At 38.1% G+C, this 20,572-nt stretch overlaps 1 protein-coding gene across 2 annotated transcripts in view; it reads right to left on the bottom strand.

Moving 5' to 3' along the window:
* HCN1 (hyperpolarization activated cyclic nucleotide gated potassium channel 1) overlaps positions 1-20,572 on the bottom strand; it is a 402,641-nt gene that overhangs the window by 101,867 nt on the left and 280,202 nt on the right. For both annotated transcript variants that reach the window (XR_010413284.1, XM_045903607.3), the window contains exon 4: positions 18,697-18,915. Coding sequence is in view for 1 of the 2 variants with exons in the window: in XM_045903607.3 (XP_045759563.1) it covers positions 18,697-18,915 (219 nt within the window). In the remaining variant the exon portion in view is untranslated. The remainder of the gene's footprint in view (positions 1-18,696; positions 18,916-20,572) is intronic.

Here is a 20,572-nt window from a genome sequence, read left to right as displayed (position 1 = left end):
GGAACCCTCATGCACTGTTCGTGGGAATGCAAACTGGTGCAGCCAATGTGAAAAACAGTATGGAGTTTCCTCAAAAAGTTAAAAATAGACTACCCTATAACCCAGCAATTGCACTATTGGGTATTTACCCAAAGAATACAAAAACACTAATTCAGAGGAATACATGCACCCCTATGTTTACAGCAGCACTATTTTCAATAGCCAAAGTATGGAAGCAGCCCAAGGGTCCATGGATTGATGAATGGGTAAAGAAGAACTTATATATATAGTGTATAATATAATTTAATGGAATATTATTCAGCCATAAAGAAGAATGAAATCTTGCTATTTGCATTGACACGGATGGAACTAGAAGAGTATAATGCTAAGTGAAATAAGTCAGTCAGAGAAAGACAAATACCATATAATTTCACTCATATGTAGAATTTAAGAAACAAAGGAGCAAAGAGAAAGACACACACACACACACGCGCACACGTGCGCATAAACCAAGAAACAGACTCTTTACTACAGAGGACTGATGGTTACCAGAGGGGAGGAGGGTGGGTGGATGGGTTAAATAGGTGAAGGGATTAAGAGCACAATCATCACAATGAGCACTGAGTAATGTATAGAATTGTGGAATCACTATGTTGTATGCCTGAAACTAATGTAACACTGTATGTTAACTATACTGGAATTAAAATTAAGCAAAACAACAAAATTCATGAATTTTGATTTCATTTCATATATTCTTGAAAAAGAAAAAAAATTCTGACTTTAGAGAGTGGATTATAAAACTATTTATGATAAATCTGGTATCATTTTGTTTTATATAAAACACATTTTTCGTTTCATTGAAAATGACAGAAAATCCAAGTTAGTGATTCAGAATAATCAGATCATAATTGAAAAGCCTGAGGAAATAAAATTACTGGTATGTAAGTATATAATAGATTTTTCTTATAATAGTGGTATCTTTGTTAATAAAGAGTGTACATTCCACTAATGTTTTATTTAAAGACACTTTCATCCCTGATAGATAAGACAGAGTACATAAAAAGCATTCTAGGTAATGCATTCCAAGTTTACTAACAGATGGCTCAATGGAAGACATAAGTTCTTCCCTCCATTTTATTCCTTCATCACTTCTTGCTCTGTGTATCTCCCTATTCTCTATTGTCTATCTTATTGTAGGGTCAGGCCATATAACTCAAAGTCTCTATGGCTCTCCATTGCCTACCAAACCAAATACAAATGACTGTAGATCTCATATCCACCACTGTTTTTCAAGTACTCCATGACCCATCCAAAGTGTATCACTTTCCTAGAAAACCTCAAACATTTTTCTGCCTAATTTTTTGCTGTAGAATTTATAGCAGAAATAACAAGACTCCCACCAAAGTCTGTCCTTTGCCTTTTCCATTTGTATAGAGTTGTTAGCTGAAGTCTGTCCTTTGCCTTTTCCATATGTATAGAGTTGTTAGCTAGTCACAGAGCTGCCCAGCTAGACTACATTTCTCAGCCTCCTTGAGCAGAACATAACTAAGTTCTCATGAATGCAGTGAGAAGAAGTGATGCATGTTCTCCATGTTTCCTTCCTTGTCATGAGCTAGGAGACAGACATGTCCATGGCACAGCTTAAAACACACATATAAGAACAATACTCTAGGACAGTGGTTCTCAAAGGGTGGTCTTTGGACCACCACCAGCAGCAGCAACTGAAATTTTGTTGGAAATGCAAATTCTCAGGCAGTCTAGACCTAATGAATCAGAAACTTTGGGAGTGGGGCCCACAAATGTGTATTAAGGAGCTCTCCAGGTGATTATGATGCATATTAAAATTTGAGGGTCACTGTCCGAGGGGACACTGGAGAAACAACTTGGAAGAACCTGTATTAAAAATGGTCATCTAAAACAGTGCCACCCCGCTCACCAGGCTTCTCATCTCTCAACATTTATTAGTAAAATCATATAGTTCTTTGGGTCACTGAATTGTCTATGTCCTTCTTACAGCAGTTCAGCATTTGCCCTCATTGGTATTCATTCAATTTTGAATTGCCTGTTTAATATTTCCACCTTGTTTAATATTTTGCTTGATAAAATTGAAATCCTACCTGGATCTTCGTAAGTTAGCACTAGCCCATTTGCCTAATGCCAAAAAGCACCTGGCCATTTTTGCTTTCTTTTAATCTATTATACACATTGTTGACTGAACACTCTTTTAAAAATTTCAAATCTAATCTAATCTAACTCTTCTGCATCAAATTCTTACTAGACTCTCATAGCAGTTACACTACAGTACAACATGGTTAAGGAGGCCTATAAGGTTCCACCCAATCTAACACAAGTTAAGCTCTCCAGTCTCATCCAGAACCATTTCACTTTTCTTAGCTCTAATCACACTTTCCTGTCTGTTCTTGAATCATGGCAAACTTTTTCACATCTCAGTGCTTTTCCCCATGTTGCTCACTTCACTATCTCCCTTCTACTCATTCTTAGGTTTCTTCTTAAGTGTCATCTTTTCTTCTCTCCCACCCCCACTGCATCTCATATGAATCAAGCCAAAGTCCTAAAATCTCTTATCATGTCTTTACATTTCCCTTCATAGCACTTTACAATTTTTATAATAACTGACTGCTTTCTATGAATCTTGTTTCTGGGTGTCATGTTCCTCCCTCTCCCACCCACTGTATTACAAGAGGCTTGGTGACGGAAAGTACCATATTTATTTACTCACATTGTGTGCCTAGCATCTAGTACCGACCTGACACACAGTAAGTGTTTAATAAATATGCATTGAATGGATAAAAAATGGATTATTTGAGATCTGACTCATGTAACATCTATCTCTGAAGACTATTTGGATCATGATTCCTTATAAAAGAATGTCATTTCCAGTGGTTTTATTAACCAGAGTGTCCCTATCTACTTACAATTCCTGTTCTTGTTTAACATGGTGTGTTAATCTATCAGTAAGCATTTATGTAGTGATCTATTTGATCTTGGAACGTTACAATCTAGGTTAAGAGTACACCATATCTCACGCACTGCTGTGATTTGTTTTCCTTTAAGACAGCTTCAATTACTATATCCCATTGCTAAAATTTGCTGTGGATATCCTTTTCCCAATGTATAATCTCATCATCCCCACATTCAAATCTATTGTAGGTGGACTATAACCCAATCTGATTTCACAGTTTCCCCAGCAAGATAGTTATTGCTTTACTCAAATTAGACAATTCAATATTCCCACACATTCCCACCTCTGGGCTTTTGCACATTTTATTCCTGTCTGCCAGGAGTCTTCTCGAAATTAGGGCTTTTCTCTGGGAGACATTTGTCTCATAGTGACTATCTCTGCCTGCTGATTTCCCCTGCATTCTTTAAGGCCCATTTCAAATTGTTCCCAATGACCTGACTAAGCAAATACAAGTAACATTCAGTAATTCTTATCCATGTACGTTCTTGTCAGATTAGTGGATCCCTGGTGACCAAGCTTCCGCCCTGTGAAAGTGCTTAATAGTGTATTTATGTCTTATGATATGGAAGGGGCAGAAATACAATACAGCAAAACACTTGAAAGCGAACTTCAGGGAGTACATTCAAATGAAAATTCAAATATTTCTTTTTTTTTTTTAAGATTTTATTTATTTGCAAGAGAGAGAATGAGAGAGAGCATGAGAGGGAGGAGGGTCAGAGGGAGAGGCAGACTCCCTGCTGAGCAGGGAGCCCGATGTGGGACTCGATCCCGGGACTCCAGGATCATGACCTGAGCCGAAGGCAGTCGCTTAACCAACTGAGCCACCCAGGCGCCCGAAAATTCAAATATTTCTAAAAATTAAGTCAATAGATCAATCAAAGAAGAAGAATGGTAGAAAATGCAACTCTACTTTAGAGCTATTACAAGAAGCTGTCAGATGAGCTATAAATGATAAATGTAAATGGAAAAGAATTAAATGAAGTATTGCTGAGAACCAATTTTTACCACTTTGTACAGTCCTGAAACCATGAATGCTAACAATAAAGATATGGGAAATTTTAGCCTATCACATAGAATATTGTTACAGAAAGTATCACTGAGTGAAAAGGGATACCATATCTCCCAGTGGGATATATTAAAATACAAAGATTGGTCAAAAATCAGTGGTATGAGAGATTTAGAATTGGCAAAATTCTATTTTTCACTTTTGTTAAATGAACAGCCTCAAACTCCCTCCCTTTACCTGTCCTGATCTTTATTACAGTACTTAGTTAATGTAAGAAAATTTTTTCTCAGCTGAAAATGTAAAGTATCATCATTCTGCCAGGAGCCTGATTTGTTAGCAGCTCAAGTGGCCACATGAAGCTAAACCAAGGGCTACTGCACTGCTGTTTTTCTAGGAGAAAATCTCGAAGATAGTCCCAGTCGTAGGATCTCCTTGGCCTGAGAACATTTGGCAGTACTACCACTTTAACATACCAGAGTACGTAAAATTCAGCTCCTGGGAAGCAAAAATATATGGTATAGCGGAATTGGAAATCTTTCTGACTAATTAAGGAACCATGTGGGAGTTGTGCTCATGGCATTCTCATTTGTAAAGGAAGGAAGAAAGCTTTTACGAATAAGGAAGAAAAGCAAGTGAAACATTTTGCTGAATGCACATGGATTTTAGAGCTAAATCTCCCCCCCAAAATGTTCCCAATCAAAATGAAGGCATCAAGCCATTTTTAATTTAAGCATTGGGTCAATTTGACATTCCAAGGTCCAGATCATTATAACTTCAAAGCCTCTTAGCTTTTCTGAAGACAAATACTATCATAGCTTACAAAATCAATCAAATTAGTAGCTCAACTGACTAAATTTCTTGATAATGAAGATAGGTTGAAAAGCAGGATGTAACTGTTCTTCTTTTCTTTTTAACTGAATAATAGAATTACCTACAAACTATGTAGTTACTACTCTCAATTGTTCCTCTTTGCTCTAGTCATAGTTTGTTTTTGTTTTTTTTTAAGACTCAGAATTACATGACAGCAGTGATAAACTCTCCCATCCATCTGTTTGAGACAATGGGTTCCATCATGTCGTAAAGGAGAACACAATCCTGATCAACACAGAAACTAAGAAATTTCGTCAACCCCGATGAAAGACACTTAGATAATATACCTTTCATTTACAGAGAAATAAATCTCAGAATTCCAGAGGGGAAAGCATATTGAAAATTAAGTTTTTATGTATGTTTAAGCTAAATACGTACGTATAATACATAAGCAAGTACTTGCTATAACATGTGAGGCAATATCTTTATGTTTATATACAAGTAAATAAATAACATAACAAATATTTTTTAAAGATGTGCCCATGTATACTCAAGTGGCAGCATTCAGAAAAGTTCAAATTATGAACTGTTAGTCCTATTTATGTTAGAATAAAGGCCGGACTATAAACATTCTAAATCCTCACTGTCCCATCTGAGTACTGTTGGGTCCTCAGCATCATAATACTGAGGTTTCTATGTACAAGGCTGAATGACACAATAGCTGAGAAACAGGTGTTCCCACTATGGTGCTTATACTCTCCTGACAGATAAAATATACACAATAAATAGATTACTATAGGTTGAGATGATCAGACAAGATATCACAGCCCTCCAAAGGGAAAGGCAGAACCTATGTAAACAGTGAAAGGGGTAAAAATATATAAAAGGGTAGGATGAAGGGTGTAGCAAGTCACACTCATTTGGTTTGTTGAGAGAACAATAATTATTTGGCTGGAAATGAGGTTTGGTTGAGAGATCTGTAAGAGTTTAAAAGTTGATTTGGCATCATTCTTCCTCTACTCAAATTATTTTTGAAGGGCATATTACCAAGAAAATGTCTATATTAACCATAATAACTTTATCTAGCTGATGTGAAATCTGCTTTATTGCAAATGAGATTTGAGTGGATTGAAAATGAGAGCAGGTCTTGGTGCTTAGCTTTTTGTCTCTGGTCATACCATTAGCTTACACAAATTTGGAAGATTAGACTGATTAGAAAAGAAAAAAAAAAAGATTTCTATGGAATAAGAAATGTGACAGTCCTGATTATAGTTCTTCATTTACGAGGAAAGAATAAGGATCTACGGATTTTTAACTAAAACCAAGAAAAAACATTTGCCTGGAATGACTAGATTTAGAATATTATGTTTTAGGTATGATTACACAAAACTATATAATGTGATGTAGTTTCATACAGGATTACTTAAAACTCACTTCTATGACTGAGAGACTACTTATATTAAACCGTACCTTCTTTTTCCAAAGGGCCTTTAATGAGCATCATATAAACTCTTGCAGAGATGAAGAAAATTTTATCATTGTTCTTTTGGATAAATTTAGCTTTTAAATTTCTTATCATTATTAAATTGAGAATATGACATTTAAAAAATTTTATAGAACATAATCAATATTGGAAGCCTGGAGTAGCACTGGCTCACTGCTTTGTGCTCTACCATTAGAAAGCACAGTCTATTTAAAAAAATCATTCCTGCACCTGTCTTGGATTTATACACTCTGCTTCCTGGATTCAGGAAGCTATTTAGTGTATAAAGGTATTTCAATTTGATAATTCCCTCATATAATTAAAGTGATTCTTTGGTCATATTCAAACTTCACATTAAAAATCTTTCATGGCTTTCTGCTCACGGATGCTGCCGAGTAAGCATCATTAAAGTCTCCTCTCCCACTGTTGCCATGTCTAAGTCAGAGTCTCCCCAAAAGCCTGAATACCTGTGGAAGCTCTTCATCGGAGGGTTTAAAACAACCGATGAGAGTCTCAGGAGCCATTTTGAACAATGGAGAGTGCTTGCAGACTGTGTGGTAATGAGAGATCCAAACACCAAGAGCTCCAGAGGCTTTGGGTTTGTCATGTATGCCACTGTGGAGGAGGTGGAGGTAGCCATGAATGCCAGGCCACACAAGGTGGATGGAAGAGTTGTGGAACCAAAGAGGGCTGCTCAAGAGAAGATCCTCAAAGACCTGGTGCCCATTTAACTGTGAAAAAGATTTTTGTTGGTGGCATGAAAGGAGACACTGAAGAACATCATCTAAGATATTATTTTTAACCGTACGGGAAAATTGAAGTGATTGAAATCATGATTGACCGAGGCAGTGGCACAAAGAGAGGCTTTATTTTTGTAACATTTGATGACCACGACTCTGTACACAAGACTGTCATTCAAAGATGCCACACTGTGAATGGCCACAATTGTGAGGTAAGGAAAGCCCTATGCAAGAGAAAGCAAGAGATGGGTAGTGCTTCATCCGACCAAAGAGGTCGAAGTGGTTCCAGAAACTTTGGTGGTGGTCATGGAGGTTTTGATGGGAATGACAACTTTGGTTGTGGAGGAAACTTCAGTGGGTGAGGGGGCTTTGACGGCTTATTGAGGTGGTGGCAGATATGGTGGCAGTGGGGATGCCTATAATGGATTTGGTAATGATGGAAGCAGCTCTGGAGCACCTCTGGAGGTGGCAGAAGCTATAATGATTTTGGCAATTACAACAATCAATCTTCAAATTTTGGAGCCATGAAAGGAGGAAATTTTTGGAGGCAGAGGCTCTGGCTCCCATGGTGGTGGAGGCCAATACTTTGCCAAACCAGGAAACCAAGGTGGCTGTGGTGGTTCCAGCAGCTGCAGGAGCTACGGCAGTGGCAGAAGGTTCTAATCACTGCCAGGAAACAAAGCTTAGCAAGAGAGGAGAGCCAGAGAAGTGACAGGGAAGCTACAGGTTACAATAGATTTGTGAACTCGGCCAAGCACAGTGGTGGCAGGGCCTAGCTGCTACAAAGAAGACATGTTTTAGACAGCACTCATGTGTATGGGCAAAGAACTCAAGGACTGTATTTGTGACTAATTGTATAACAGGTTATTTTAGTTTCTGTTCTGTGGAAAGTGTAAAGCATCCCAACAAAGGGTTTTAATGCAGATTTTTTTTTTTTTTGCACCCATGCTGTTGACCGCTAAATGTAATAGTCTTTGCTGAATAAATGTGTCTTTAAAAAAAAATCTTTCATGTACATCAAGTATACCAAGGTGAGTGGGAAATTTCTTATTCTAAATTCATACTATGTATTGTGTTAAAATTCTTGCTTATTACAGAGGGAAAACTGCACACCTAAAAGTTGCTATTACCATAATTATACGACAGGAAAGAGAATGACAAGTCTAAAAATAGTAGTAGGTTCCCCAGGGCTGCCCAAGTAGAAGAACTAAGTTGCAGTAGTATAAAGACATAGGATGATCAAAAACAGTTTCACTTCCTGAAGATGAGATGAACTGCAGACATATCTAGAAAGGAGAGGAACCACCCAAGGTCAGTTAAAAAAATGGAATACTCACTTTGGGGAGTTTGTCTAGAAAGATGTTTTCCAAAGTGCACGCTAATCAATTAAAATACATGGGGGTTTGGCATGAAGGGCAAACACAATAAGTTAAATGTTCAGGGTGCATACACTTATCCAAAGAAACCACACTTTGATACATTTTTTCTATCAACATTTCCAAACTTACTTGGCCAGGGAACAATTATATATACCATTGGCCCTTGAAATAAAGTGGGGGTTAAGGGTGCTGACCCCCTAGCACAGTCGAAAATCTGCATATAACTCTGACTCCGCTAGAACTTAACTACTAACAGCCTATATAAAGTGGTCTCTTGTATACTGGTTTACAATTGTAAATGGTGATCCAAGGATCACGACTCCTGGAGGTATCAAAGCTCCACAGAGGTGGAGAGGGTAGAGTGAGAATTTTCCTGATGGGATTAGTGAGCAGATTTCTTCAGAGAGAGTGACTCTTCTGCTATGAGCCCCTTACCCAGCCCCCTATACCTTCTAACACTTGACCTGGGGTACAGCTTCAAGAAAATCACTTGGGGATCTCTGAACTAAGGTCACATAATTGGGAGGCATGGATCTGGGGTTTGAATCACATATGAGAACACATAAATAACTTGTGGACAGGGTCTGATGCTTGCCAAGGAAGGCTAGACACAGGCTCCTCATTGCTTTGGTGGTGGAGGCAGCTGAGTACTAAGGGATGGGTTAAGAGAGGGATGCAGGGGTGCCTCTCTGTGGACCAGATCTGAGCCATACAGCGGAGCCAGTGTCACATCTTGGGTCCTGTCCAAGAGTACCACCTGGCCGAGCAAGAAGCCCAGTGCCGAAAGAGATTGGAGATAACTACTCAATTTACAGGACCTCATCTAGGGAAGTGCAGGAGAGAGACTCGATGGGTGTTACCAGAAGAGCCCAAAGGATCTCATAAAGGAAGCGTCAGGCTTAATCATCTGCCATATCCACCAAAGGACACTAGTAGCAGGTGATTAAAACTTCCTCTTCCCTTCCTTTTCCTCCCTCCTTGTGTCTTCTCCCTGATGACAAACAGCAGCTCGTCATAGGCTTATGACAGGAGAGAGAAGAGAGCCTATGGAATATATCTACTTTCTTCATTTCTGGCTTCTCGCCCCAAAAAGTTCTGGGGGAGGGATTTTATTTGTTCAGAAAAGATGACCTTCTCTAAATAAACTTAAAGTGACAACTGAAAACAAAAAATATGATTGCTTTTGGCTATTTCTGAAGTTGAGCTTACTCAGTCTACCAGTTATAGAAAGTTTGAAGCTTGCTAGTAATCCAGAGCAGAGCATCAGGAGAGGCACATTTTAAATGCCACCTGTCTCACATTATAAAGTCTCCATATCTGACAGAAGGGGAAAATATGGCTGTCTGAAATGTCATAGAACACAAAACATGATGACCCATGAAATCAGCAACATACATTGTGATTCAAGTCAGAGTTTAATCTGCAATGCTACACTGTGAAGATCACTGTAATTTTTTCATTAAGACAGATGATGATGATGATGATGATGATGATGATGATACTCTAGCCCTGTCAGATTATTATCATTGGTAAATTGTTTAGGTAAGGATCTCATAATCAGAGGACCGACTGTTACTGCTTAGGATGATAGAACAACTTCAGGTTGGGAGACCCCAAATGAACAGATGTTCCCTAGGAAGGCAGAATTAAATGACTCAGATTCCAGACATACACAGTGGGCCAGATGACTTGCAGGAGACAAATGCAGTAGACTAGATTAGATCAATACTTTCACTGAAGCCCAGCAGTATGGTGAGTGATGGAGAGACAATAGAGTGTTATGTCTAGGTGTGAATTCTGGGTCCGATTAGGTGGGTTGAACACCAGTGCATTCTGAATGGCTACTATAAAATATACTGGCACTCTCACTTCTTTTACATAAAAAATATGTTATTAATGGGTATATGGAAGTGAAAACAATATCAATGTTAATTTTATAGTCATCCATGGCAGATGGTTCCAATACACCTAAAGGTAAATATTAACTACAAAAGAAAAGCAGTTCCTCAAAAAGTTAAACATGGAATTATTATATGACCCAGCAATTCCACTCTTACGCACATATCTAAAAGAAATGAAAACAGGGCGCCTGGGTGGCTCAGATGGTTAAGCGTCTGCCTTCGGCTCAGTTCATGATCTCAGGGTCCTGGGATCAAGTCCCGCATCGGGCTCCCTGCAGCTTGGGAGCCTGCTTCTCCCTCTGCCTTTCTCTCTCACTCTGTCTCTCATGAATAAATAAATAAAATCTTTAAAAAAATAAAAAATAAAAAAAATAAAAGAAATGAAAACAGATACTCAAATTATACTTCTACTCAAATGTTAAGAGCAGCTCTATTCCTGATAGCTAAAGGAGGAAACAACTCAAACATCCATCAACTGATGAATGGATAAACAAAATGCAATATATCCATACAATGGGATATTAATGAGCCAAAAAAAGTAATTAAGCACTGACATGATACAATTTGGATGAACCTTGAAAACACTTGAAAGGTCATATACTGTATAACTGCATTTATATGAAACATCCAGAATAAGGAAATCCATATACATATATATACACTTATAATCAGCTCTTTCTGATTAGATTGCTCCATATGTCAGAAAGTAAAAGATTACCTCAGTATGCTTGCCTTCTGTTAAAGCCCTTTGTAATATCAAGAACATGATGACTTGAAATATTGCAGGCATCATAGTATCTTTGCTTATAAAAGCCTATGACTGCATAGTTGAATAAATTGGATCTCCAAGTTATACCTGGCTTATAAAGCAGGTTTTTTTTTTTAAAGATTTTATTTATTTATTCATGAGAGATAGAGAGAGAGAGAGAGGCAGAGGCAGAGGGAGAAGCAGGCTCCCCGTGGAGCAGGGAGCCCGATGCGGGACTCGATCCCAGGACCCTGGGATCATGACCTGAGCTGAAGGCAGACGCTTAACCGACTGAGCCACCCAGGCGTCCCTAAAGCAGGTTTAAGAACATAAAAACAGTGAATTCACTTATTACGCAATACAATGGTAAGAAATGCAACACTGGAAATTGAAGATGTGTTTGTTTTTAAGAAAAATATGTACCAATGATACAGACAAAAAACAGATGGGAAAAGAGTTTTTTTTTTTTTTTAAAGCAATGTCAGGGGGAGGAGCAAGATGGCAGAGGAGTAGGAGACCTAAATTTTGTCTGGTCCCAGGAATTCAGGTAGATAGGGATCAAACCATCTGAATACCTACGAACTCAACAGGAGATTGAAGAAAAGAATAGCAGCAACTCTCTGAACAGAAAAGCGACCACTTTCTGGAAGGTAGGATGTGCAGAGAAGTGAATCTGCGGCCATATTCAGGAAGCTAGATGGTGGGGGGAGGGAGCCTCCGTCATCTGCTACCGGCAAGTGATAGAGCAGCAGATCACAAAATAGGAACTTTTAGAAGTCAGCTCTACTGAAGGACGTTGCTCCAGTGGCTAAGTGGGGGGTGGAACCCTCGCTGGGACAGTGTGGTCTCAGGACCCTCGGGGTCACAGAAAGCCTGGGGGTGCCTGAGTGCAGCACAGCTCCCAGGTATCGGAGCGGGGAAGCCGGCTACAGAGACGAAGCCGGGGCACGGGCTCTCAGCTCGGGGTTGCCATAAACCGTGATCAGCGGCACAGTCAGGCCACTGCTCCTCCAGCAGGGACCCAACGAGCGTCAGATCCAGGGAGACTGCCCTTCCTCCTCTGGGAGGAATGGCATGGGAGTGCACTGCAGGGATCTGCTGGGTTTGGAGACTCTACACGAGGTTGTGGGCCAAAGGTAGAAACGCTCGGTCAAGGGCCGGGTGAGCACAGAGTGCAGCCGGAGACCGGGGAGACGGGAGTGACTGACTGCTTTTCTCTGGGGGTCCACTGAGGAGCGGGGCCCTGAGTTCTTGGCTCCTCCAGGGTGGAGATTGGGAGGTTGCCATTTCACTCTCATCCTCCAAAGCTGTGCAGAAAGCATGCAGGGAACAAAAGCTCCTGAGAGCAAAACCCAGCAGATTACTTAGCCCGACCGGGCAAGGGCCGGGCAATTCCACCTCCGGCAAAGACATTTGGGAACCATGGCAACAGGCCCCTCCCCCAGAAGGTCAGAAGAACAGCCAGCCAAGACCAAGTTTACTGATCGATGAGAACAGCAGAACTCCAGCACTAGGGGAATACAGCACATAGAATTCATGGCTTTTTTCTCCCTGATTCTTTAGTCTTCCAAAGTTAATTTTTTTAATTTTTTTTTGAATTTTTCTTTTCTCCCCTTTTTAACCATCTTAGCAATGACTTTTTAAAAAATCTTTTTTATTTTTCATTTTTAGAATCATATTCTGTCCCTTCATAGTAGTTAACCTTATTTTTGGTGTATATTAAGTTATTCTCTCTTTAAAATTTTGGGATACAGTTTCTTCTAACAGACCAAAATAGACCCTAAATCTCTAGTGTATGGCTAAAAGTAACATAGATCAGAAAGGAACACAGACAATATACAGTAACAATCACCTTACAGGCAATACAATGGCACTAAATTCATATCTTTCAATAGGAATCCTGAATGTAAATGGGCTAAATTCCCCAATCAAAAGACACAGGCTATCAGATTGGATAAAAAAACAAGACCCATCGATATGCTGTCTGCAAGAGACTCATTTTAGACCCAAAGACGCTCCCAGATTGAAAGTGAGGAGGTGGAAAACCATTTACCATGCTAATGGACACCAAAAGAAAGCTGGGGTGGCAATCCTTATATCAGACAAATTAGATTTTAAACCAAAGACTGTACTAAGAGATGAGGAAGGACACTATATCCTACTTAAAGGGTCTATCCAACAAGAAGATCTAACAATTGTAAATATCTATGCCCCTAACATGGGGGCAGCCAATTATATAAACCAATTAATAACAAAAGCAAAGAAACACATCAACAACAATACAATAATAGTGGGGGACTTTAACACCCCCCTCACTGAAATGGACAGATCATCTAAGCAAAAGATCAACAAGGAAATAAAGACTTTAAATGACACACTGGACCAAATGGACTTCACAGATCTATTCAGAACATTCCATCCCAAAGCAACAGAATACACATTCTTCTCTAGTGCCCATGGAACATTCTCCAGAATAGATCACATCCTAGGTCACAAATCAGGTCTCAACCAGTACCAAAAGATTGGGATCATTCCCTGCCTATTTTCAGACCACAATGCTTTGAAACTAGAACTCAATCACAAGAGGAAAGTCAGAAAGAACTCAAATACATGGAGGCTAAAGAGCATCCTACTAAAGAATGAATGGGTCAACCAGGAAATTAAAGAAGAATTAAAAAAATTCATGGAAACAAATGAAAATGAAAACACAACTGTTCAAAATCTTTGGGATGCAGAAAGGCAGTCCAAAGAGGAAAGTATATAGCAATACAAGCCTTTATCAAGAAACAAGAAAGGTCTCAAATACACAACCTAACCGTACACCTAAAGGAGCTGGAGAAAGAACAGCAAATAAAGCCTAAACCCAGCAGAAGAAAAATAATAAAGATTAGAGCAGAAATCAATGAAATAGAAACCAAAAGAATGGTAGAACAGATCAATGAAACTAGGAGCTGGTTCTTTGAAAGAATTAATAAGATTGATAAGCCCCTGGCCAGACTTATCAAAAAGAAAAGAGAAATGACCCAAATAAATAAAATCATGAATGAAAGAGGAGAGATCACAACCAACACCAAGGAAATACAAACAATTATAAGAACATATTATGAGCAACTATATGCCAGCAAATTAGATAATCTGGAAGAAATGGATGCATTCCTAAAGATGTATCAACTACCAAAACTGAACCAGGAAGAAATAGAAAACCTGAACAGACCTATAACCACTAAGGAAATTGAAGCAGTCATCAAAAATCTCCCAACAAACAAAAGCCCAAGGCCAGATGGCTTCCCAGGGGAATTCTACCCAACATTTAGAGAAGAATAAATACCTATTCTTCTGAAACTGTTCCAAAAAATAGAAATGGAAGGAAAACTTCCAAACTCGTTTTATGAGGCCACATTACCTTGATCCCCAAAACAAAGACCCCATCAAAAAGGAGAATTACAGACCAATATCCTTGATGAACATGGATGCAAAAATTCTCACCAAAATATTAGCCACTAGGATCCAACAGTACATTAAAAGAATTATTCACCACGACCAAGTGGGATTTATCCCTGGGCTGCAAGGTTGGTTCAACATCCACAAATCAATCAATGTGATACAATACATTAATAAAAGAAAGAACAAGAACCATATGATCCTCTCAATAGATGCAGAAAAAGCATTTGACAAAGCACAGCATCCTTTCTTGATCAAAAGTCTTCAGAGTATAGGGATAGACGGTACATACCTCAGTATCGTAAAAGCCATCTATGAAAAACCCACAGCGAATATCATCCTCAATGGGGAAAAACTGAGAGCTTTCCCCCTAAGGTCAGGAACACGGCAGGGATGTCCACTATCACCACTGCTATTCAATATACTATTAGAAGTCCTAGCCACAGCAATCAGACAACAAGAAGAAATAAAAGGCATCCAAATCGGCAAAGAAGAAGTCAAACTCTCACTCTTTGAAGATGATATGATACTTTATGTGGAAAAACCCCAAAGACTCCACCCCAAAACTGCTAGAACTCATACAGGAATTCAGTAAAATGGCAGGATATAAAATCAATGCACAGAAATCAGTGGCATTCCTATACACCAACAACAAGACAGAAGAAAGAGAAATTAAGGAGTCTATTCCATTTACAATTGCACCCAAAAGCATAAGATACCTCGGAATAAATCTAACCAAAGAGGCAAAGAATCTGTACTCAGAAAACTATAAAATACTCATGAAAGAAATTGGGGAAGACACAAAGAAATGGAAAAAAGTTCCATGCTCATGGATTGGAAGAACAAATATTGTGAAGATGTCAATGCTACCTAGAGCAATCTACTCATTCAATGCAATCTCCATCAAAATACCCTCCACTTTTTTCAAAGAAATGGAACAAACAATCCTAAAATTTGTATGGAACCAGAAAAGACCTTGAATAGCCAGAGGAATGTTGAAAAAGAAAAGCGAAGCTGGTGGCATCACAATTCTGGACTTCAAGCTCCATTACAAAGCTATAATCATCAAGACAGTATGGTACTGGCACAAAAACAGACACATAGATCAATGGAACAGAATCGAGAGCCCAGAAATGGACCCTCAACTCTATGGTCAACTAATCTTCGACAAAGCAGGAAAGAATGTCCAATGGAAAAAAGACAGTCTCTTCAACAAATGGTGTTGGGAAAATTGGACAGCCACATGCAGAAGAATGAAACTGGACCATTTCCTTACAGCACACACAAAAATAGACTCAAAATGGATGAAAGACCTAAATGTGAGTCAGGAATCCATCAAAATCCTAAAGGAGAACACAGGCAGCAACCTCTTCGACCTCAGCTGCAGCAACTTCTTCCTAGAAACATCACCAAAGGCAAGGGAAGGAAGGGCAAAAATGAACTATTGGGACTTCATCAAGATAAAAAGCTTTTGCACAGCAAAAGAAACAGTCAACAAAACCAAAAGACAACCAACAGAATGGGAGAAGATATTTGCAAATGACATATCAGATAAAGGGCTAGTATTCAAAATCTATAAAGTACTTCTTAAACTCAACACCCAAAGAACAAATGATAAGAAATGGGCAGAAGACATGAACAGACATTTTTCCAAATAAGACATCCAAATGGCCCACAGACACATGAAAAAGTGTTCAACATCGATTGGCATCAGGGAAATCCAAATCAAAACCTCAATGAGATACCACCTCACACCAGTCAGAATGGCTAAAATTTACAAGTCAGGAAATGACAGATGTTGGCGGGGATGCAGAGAAAGGGGAACCCTCCTACACTGTTGATAGGAATGCAAGCTGGTGCAGCCACTCTGGAAAACAGTATGGAGATTCCTCAAAAAGTTGAAAATAGAGCTACCCTTCGATCCAGCAATTGTACTACTGGGTATTTACCCCAAAGATACAAATGTAGTGATCCAAAGGGGTACATGCCTCCACAACGTCCACAATAGCCAAACTATGGAAAGAGCCAAGATGTCCATTGATAGATGAATGGATAAAGAAGATATGGTGTATATATATATATACAATGGAATATTATGCAGCCATCAAAAGGAATGAAATCTTGCCATTTGCAATGACATGGATGGAACTAGAGGGTATTATGCTAAGCGAAATAAGTCAATCAGAGAAAGACATGTATCATATGGACTCACTGATATGAGGAATTCTTAATCTCAGGAAACAAACTGAGGGTTGCTGGAGTGGTGGGGGGTGGGAGGGATGGGTTGGGCTGGGTGATGGACACTGAAGAGGGTATGTGCTATGGTGAGCGCTGTGAATGGTATATTCAAGAGTGTAAGACTATTGAATCACAGACCTGTACCTCTGAAACAAATAATACATTATATGTTAAAAAAAAAGAAGAAGATAGCAGGAGGGGGAAAATGAAGCGGGGGAAATCGGAGGGGTAGACGAACCATGAGAGACGATGGACTCTGAGAAACAAACTGAGGGTTCTAGAGGGGAGGGGTGTGGGGGGATGGGTTAGCCTGGTGATGGGTATTAAAGAGGGCACGTTCTGCATGGAGCACTGGGTGTTATGCACAAACAATGAATCATGGAACACTACATCCAAAACTAATGATGTAATGTATGGGGATTAACATAACATAATAAAATTTTTTTTAAAAAGGCAATGTCAACTGGAAGAGAAAAAACAGTATATAATAGAAACATATACCTTGTTGTAGTCTTATCTTAAATCCCCATAAAGTGAGCCCAACTTCCTTTGAGTATATAATTTTCAGTCAAAGTCAACATTGTATAAAATCTCCTCTCTTACTGTGTGCTTTGTTCTTTCTAATTTAATTGAAGGCTTTATTTTAAAATGTACCTCGAAGCAATTTTGGTGGTTCATCTTTTCATTACTTTGGTAATAAAATACTAACTTGCTCATTGCAATAGTTGGTGGCAGTGTAATTACATCAAGGTAAATAAAGAATCTGGGTTCCTTTTCTCCTATTGCGTGATTATAGTGTTGAAAACTTCTGTAAATAAAGCAACAACTGAAACAATCTTTGGCTATTTTGTAGGTATTTATGAGTCTAGCCTGTTATCACTCACTCGGAGAAGTGTTCTAGAACTATTTTAATCATTACTTTCAGACATCCTCTTTGGCAAGGTGTACAACTAAATTTCTACATTATAAATCCTTCCTTCAGTTATGAAATATTCTTATTTATCTGTCGGAAAGTTAATGATGTTTGGTCAAATATACATGTACTGTCTGATTACCCAGGGTTTAGCCCCAGACAAAATAACTCCGCATATGAAAAAAGAATCCAATGAATATATCATTGCATATATTTACTTTTTCTCTCTGTTTTGAGAATAGTTTAGAGCAGCAATCATTTTAATTAAACACGTCATGCATAAGAATGCATGACAGCAGCTGTTAATATGCATTTTTAAGACTAGAGGGTGTGATGACTTATCTATTTTTTTTTTTTTTTTTTTTTTTTAAAGATTTTATTTATTTATTTGACAGAGAGAGACACAGCGAGAGAGGGAACACAAGCAGGGGGAGTGGGAGAGGGAGAAGCAGGCTTCCCGCCGAGCAGGGAGCCCGATGTGGGACTCGATCCCAGGACCCTGGGATCATGACCTGAGCTGAAGGCAGTCGCTTAACCAACTGAGCCACCCAGGCGCCCTTTTTTTTTTTTTTTTTTTTTTTTTTTTGACTTATCTAGATAGAAGAGAAACATATGTTCAGCAAAGCATATGGATTTTAATATAAATTATGATTATAATGCAGAGAAACACAGAGGGACATGCGCAATGGCTGCCTAGTTCCATTGAATCTCTAACATATTTTCCTAACATATACTAGAGAAGGCTGCATATTATTTTACCTGTTGAAATATGATAGAACATGATCGATGGTAATACTTTAAATCAGCTTCATGTATTCTCAAACACATAACTATTTTTTCTGTGAATGTAAATTCAGATTTTTTAAAAAAGGGCTATTCAGGAAAGAAATGGGAAACAAATGACAGCTATGACAAGCATCTTGAAGAAACCGCAAAATATCAAAGAGTGTGTTTTCCTGCTTTATACATTTTATTTCATTATATTTTTGATAGAATGATAGTTTAGTTACCTTGAACACTATTAGTTAGATTTGCAAACTAGCTGGTTGAAGATATTAGCAATAAAACAAATTACCTTCTCTTGATACTGCCTCCTGGAGGAATCCAAAGACTGGATTAAAGCTGTGGCATGGCCGACAAACATGGCATAGCAAGTGGCCCCAACGATCATGCTCAGCATGGTAATCCAGAGGTCCGACATGCTGACTGGGGCCTGGGCTCCATACCCGATGCACAGCATGTGACTCATAGCTTTGAAGAGTGCATATGAATACTGCTTTCCCCACGAGTCATTCTGGAACCAAAGAGAAAAAAGAAAACAGGCTGAGCCATCACAATTGTGGAATAAAAAGTGAATGTGACCTGTACAGAAAAACATTAGAGAATGAGTATGGAGAAACATCCTTGTAACAGAACATTTACACAGATACTTCTTCATCACTACTCAAATGACTTGATGTTTTTCAAGGCTTGCCTACCACTAGGAAACAGAAATAATCTACTGTTAATATATGTGCATCCCAAACATCAGTTTTAGGTTTGTTGTTTTTAAAACAAAAATTTCTTTTGGGACAGTGGTGTGACTGTCATATAAAAATGCCAAGAATGAATGCTGATGGGCTCATTCCAAAGTTTCTAGGCAATCTAGTCATTTTCTAGCAATGTATTTGCAAGCTGAGAAACGTTGCAGGTAAATGTGAAGCCAATGAGCCTAAGTATAAGAATTTTTATCAAAACTACGATGTTTAGATTTTAGAAAATCCAAATCGAAATATTTGCATAGTCCTTAATTCTATATTTCTTAAATGAAAAATAAACATATTTTGGAAACGCAGTTCTGATAAATGGAAAGACTTCCTTGAAGCTCTCTCTCAGAGTAATGTAAGTGAGAATTCAAATGTCAGGACTGATGATGGATGAATCTTGTTGGCTTTTTATAAAATAATATAATAAAATAAAATAAACAAAATAATATCTTGGCAAACCCTCTAGACAAAAAGAAGCTGACTTCTGAGAATAGTTATTGCATGCAATTTCTGAGTCCTTTCAAAAATTTATTCCAAGCTCAATTCTACAAAAATAAGCTATTCAATAGATCTACCCTTTGATAAAACTTAAAGGATTCTTAGGATCAGTTTGTATCAAACCTCATGGCCCAAGACTTTCATAATTTATAAGGCCCTGTGCAAAATGAAAATTTGGGGCCCTTTCATTCAAAATGTAGGGGAAAAAAGTGCTGTTAAAGATAATAATACATAATTTTTTCCCTTTAAAAATATTTTATTACTTATAATAGTAATAGTGGTAGATGAGTAACAACAGAAATTTATAAATTTCAAAGAATAACATTTTGTGTCAATTATATATAATACAATAAATAGAAAAACTGTATTATTGTGGTATATTGATTGATCATATAATTTTTCTGGCTTAATTTTCTGCAGACCTAATTCATTCCTTAGGTCTTCAAAATTGATACATTTAGCAATTTCATTTTCAATTATATAATTGTAAGTTACATCATTTGTTTTGGCTAATGCAAGATTATAAATAATTTCTGATAGTTTTTGAGAAATTTTAAAGAAGATCTTTCTGTTGATGCAACTATTACTAGGGCTATTAAGAGTATTTTATACATTGGGACAACATTGAGATAAATTTGACTTAACATACAAATTTTAGTACATTTGGAGCTGATGATTCTAATGGAACAATTTTTCAATGAAGATTTCACTGTTCATACAAATTAGTTTCATGAATGTGATTTTTTAATTAAACTTTTTATTTTAAGATAACTGTAGATTAACATGCAAATTATAAGAAATAATAGAGAACCCATGCACCTTTTATCCCAAATGGTAACATCCTGAGGATGTTGTACAATGTTACAACCAGGAAATTGACATGGGTACAATCCACTGATCTCATTCATATTTTACCAATTTACTGGT

This window comes from Mirounga angustirostris, unplaced genomic scaffold (genome assembly GCF_029215605.1).
Source record: "Mirounga angustirostris isolate CCGP_5_RB_7025 unplaced genomic scaffold, mMirAng1.0.hap1 SCAF_7, whole genome shotgun sequence".
Taxonomy (NCBI): Eukaryota; Metazoa; Chordata; class Mammalia; order Carnivora; family Phocidae; genus Mirounga; species Mirounga angustirostris.
This window is presented reverse-complemented; position numbering and strand designations above follow the sequence as displayed.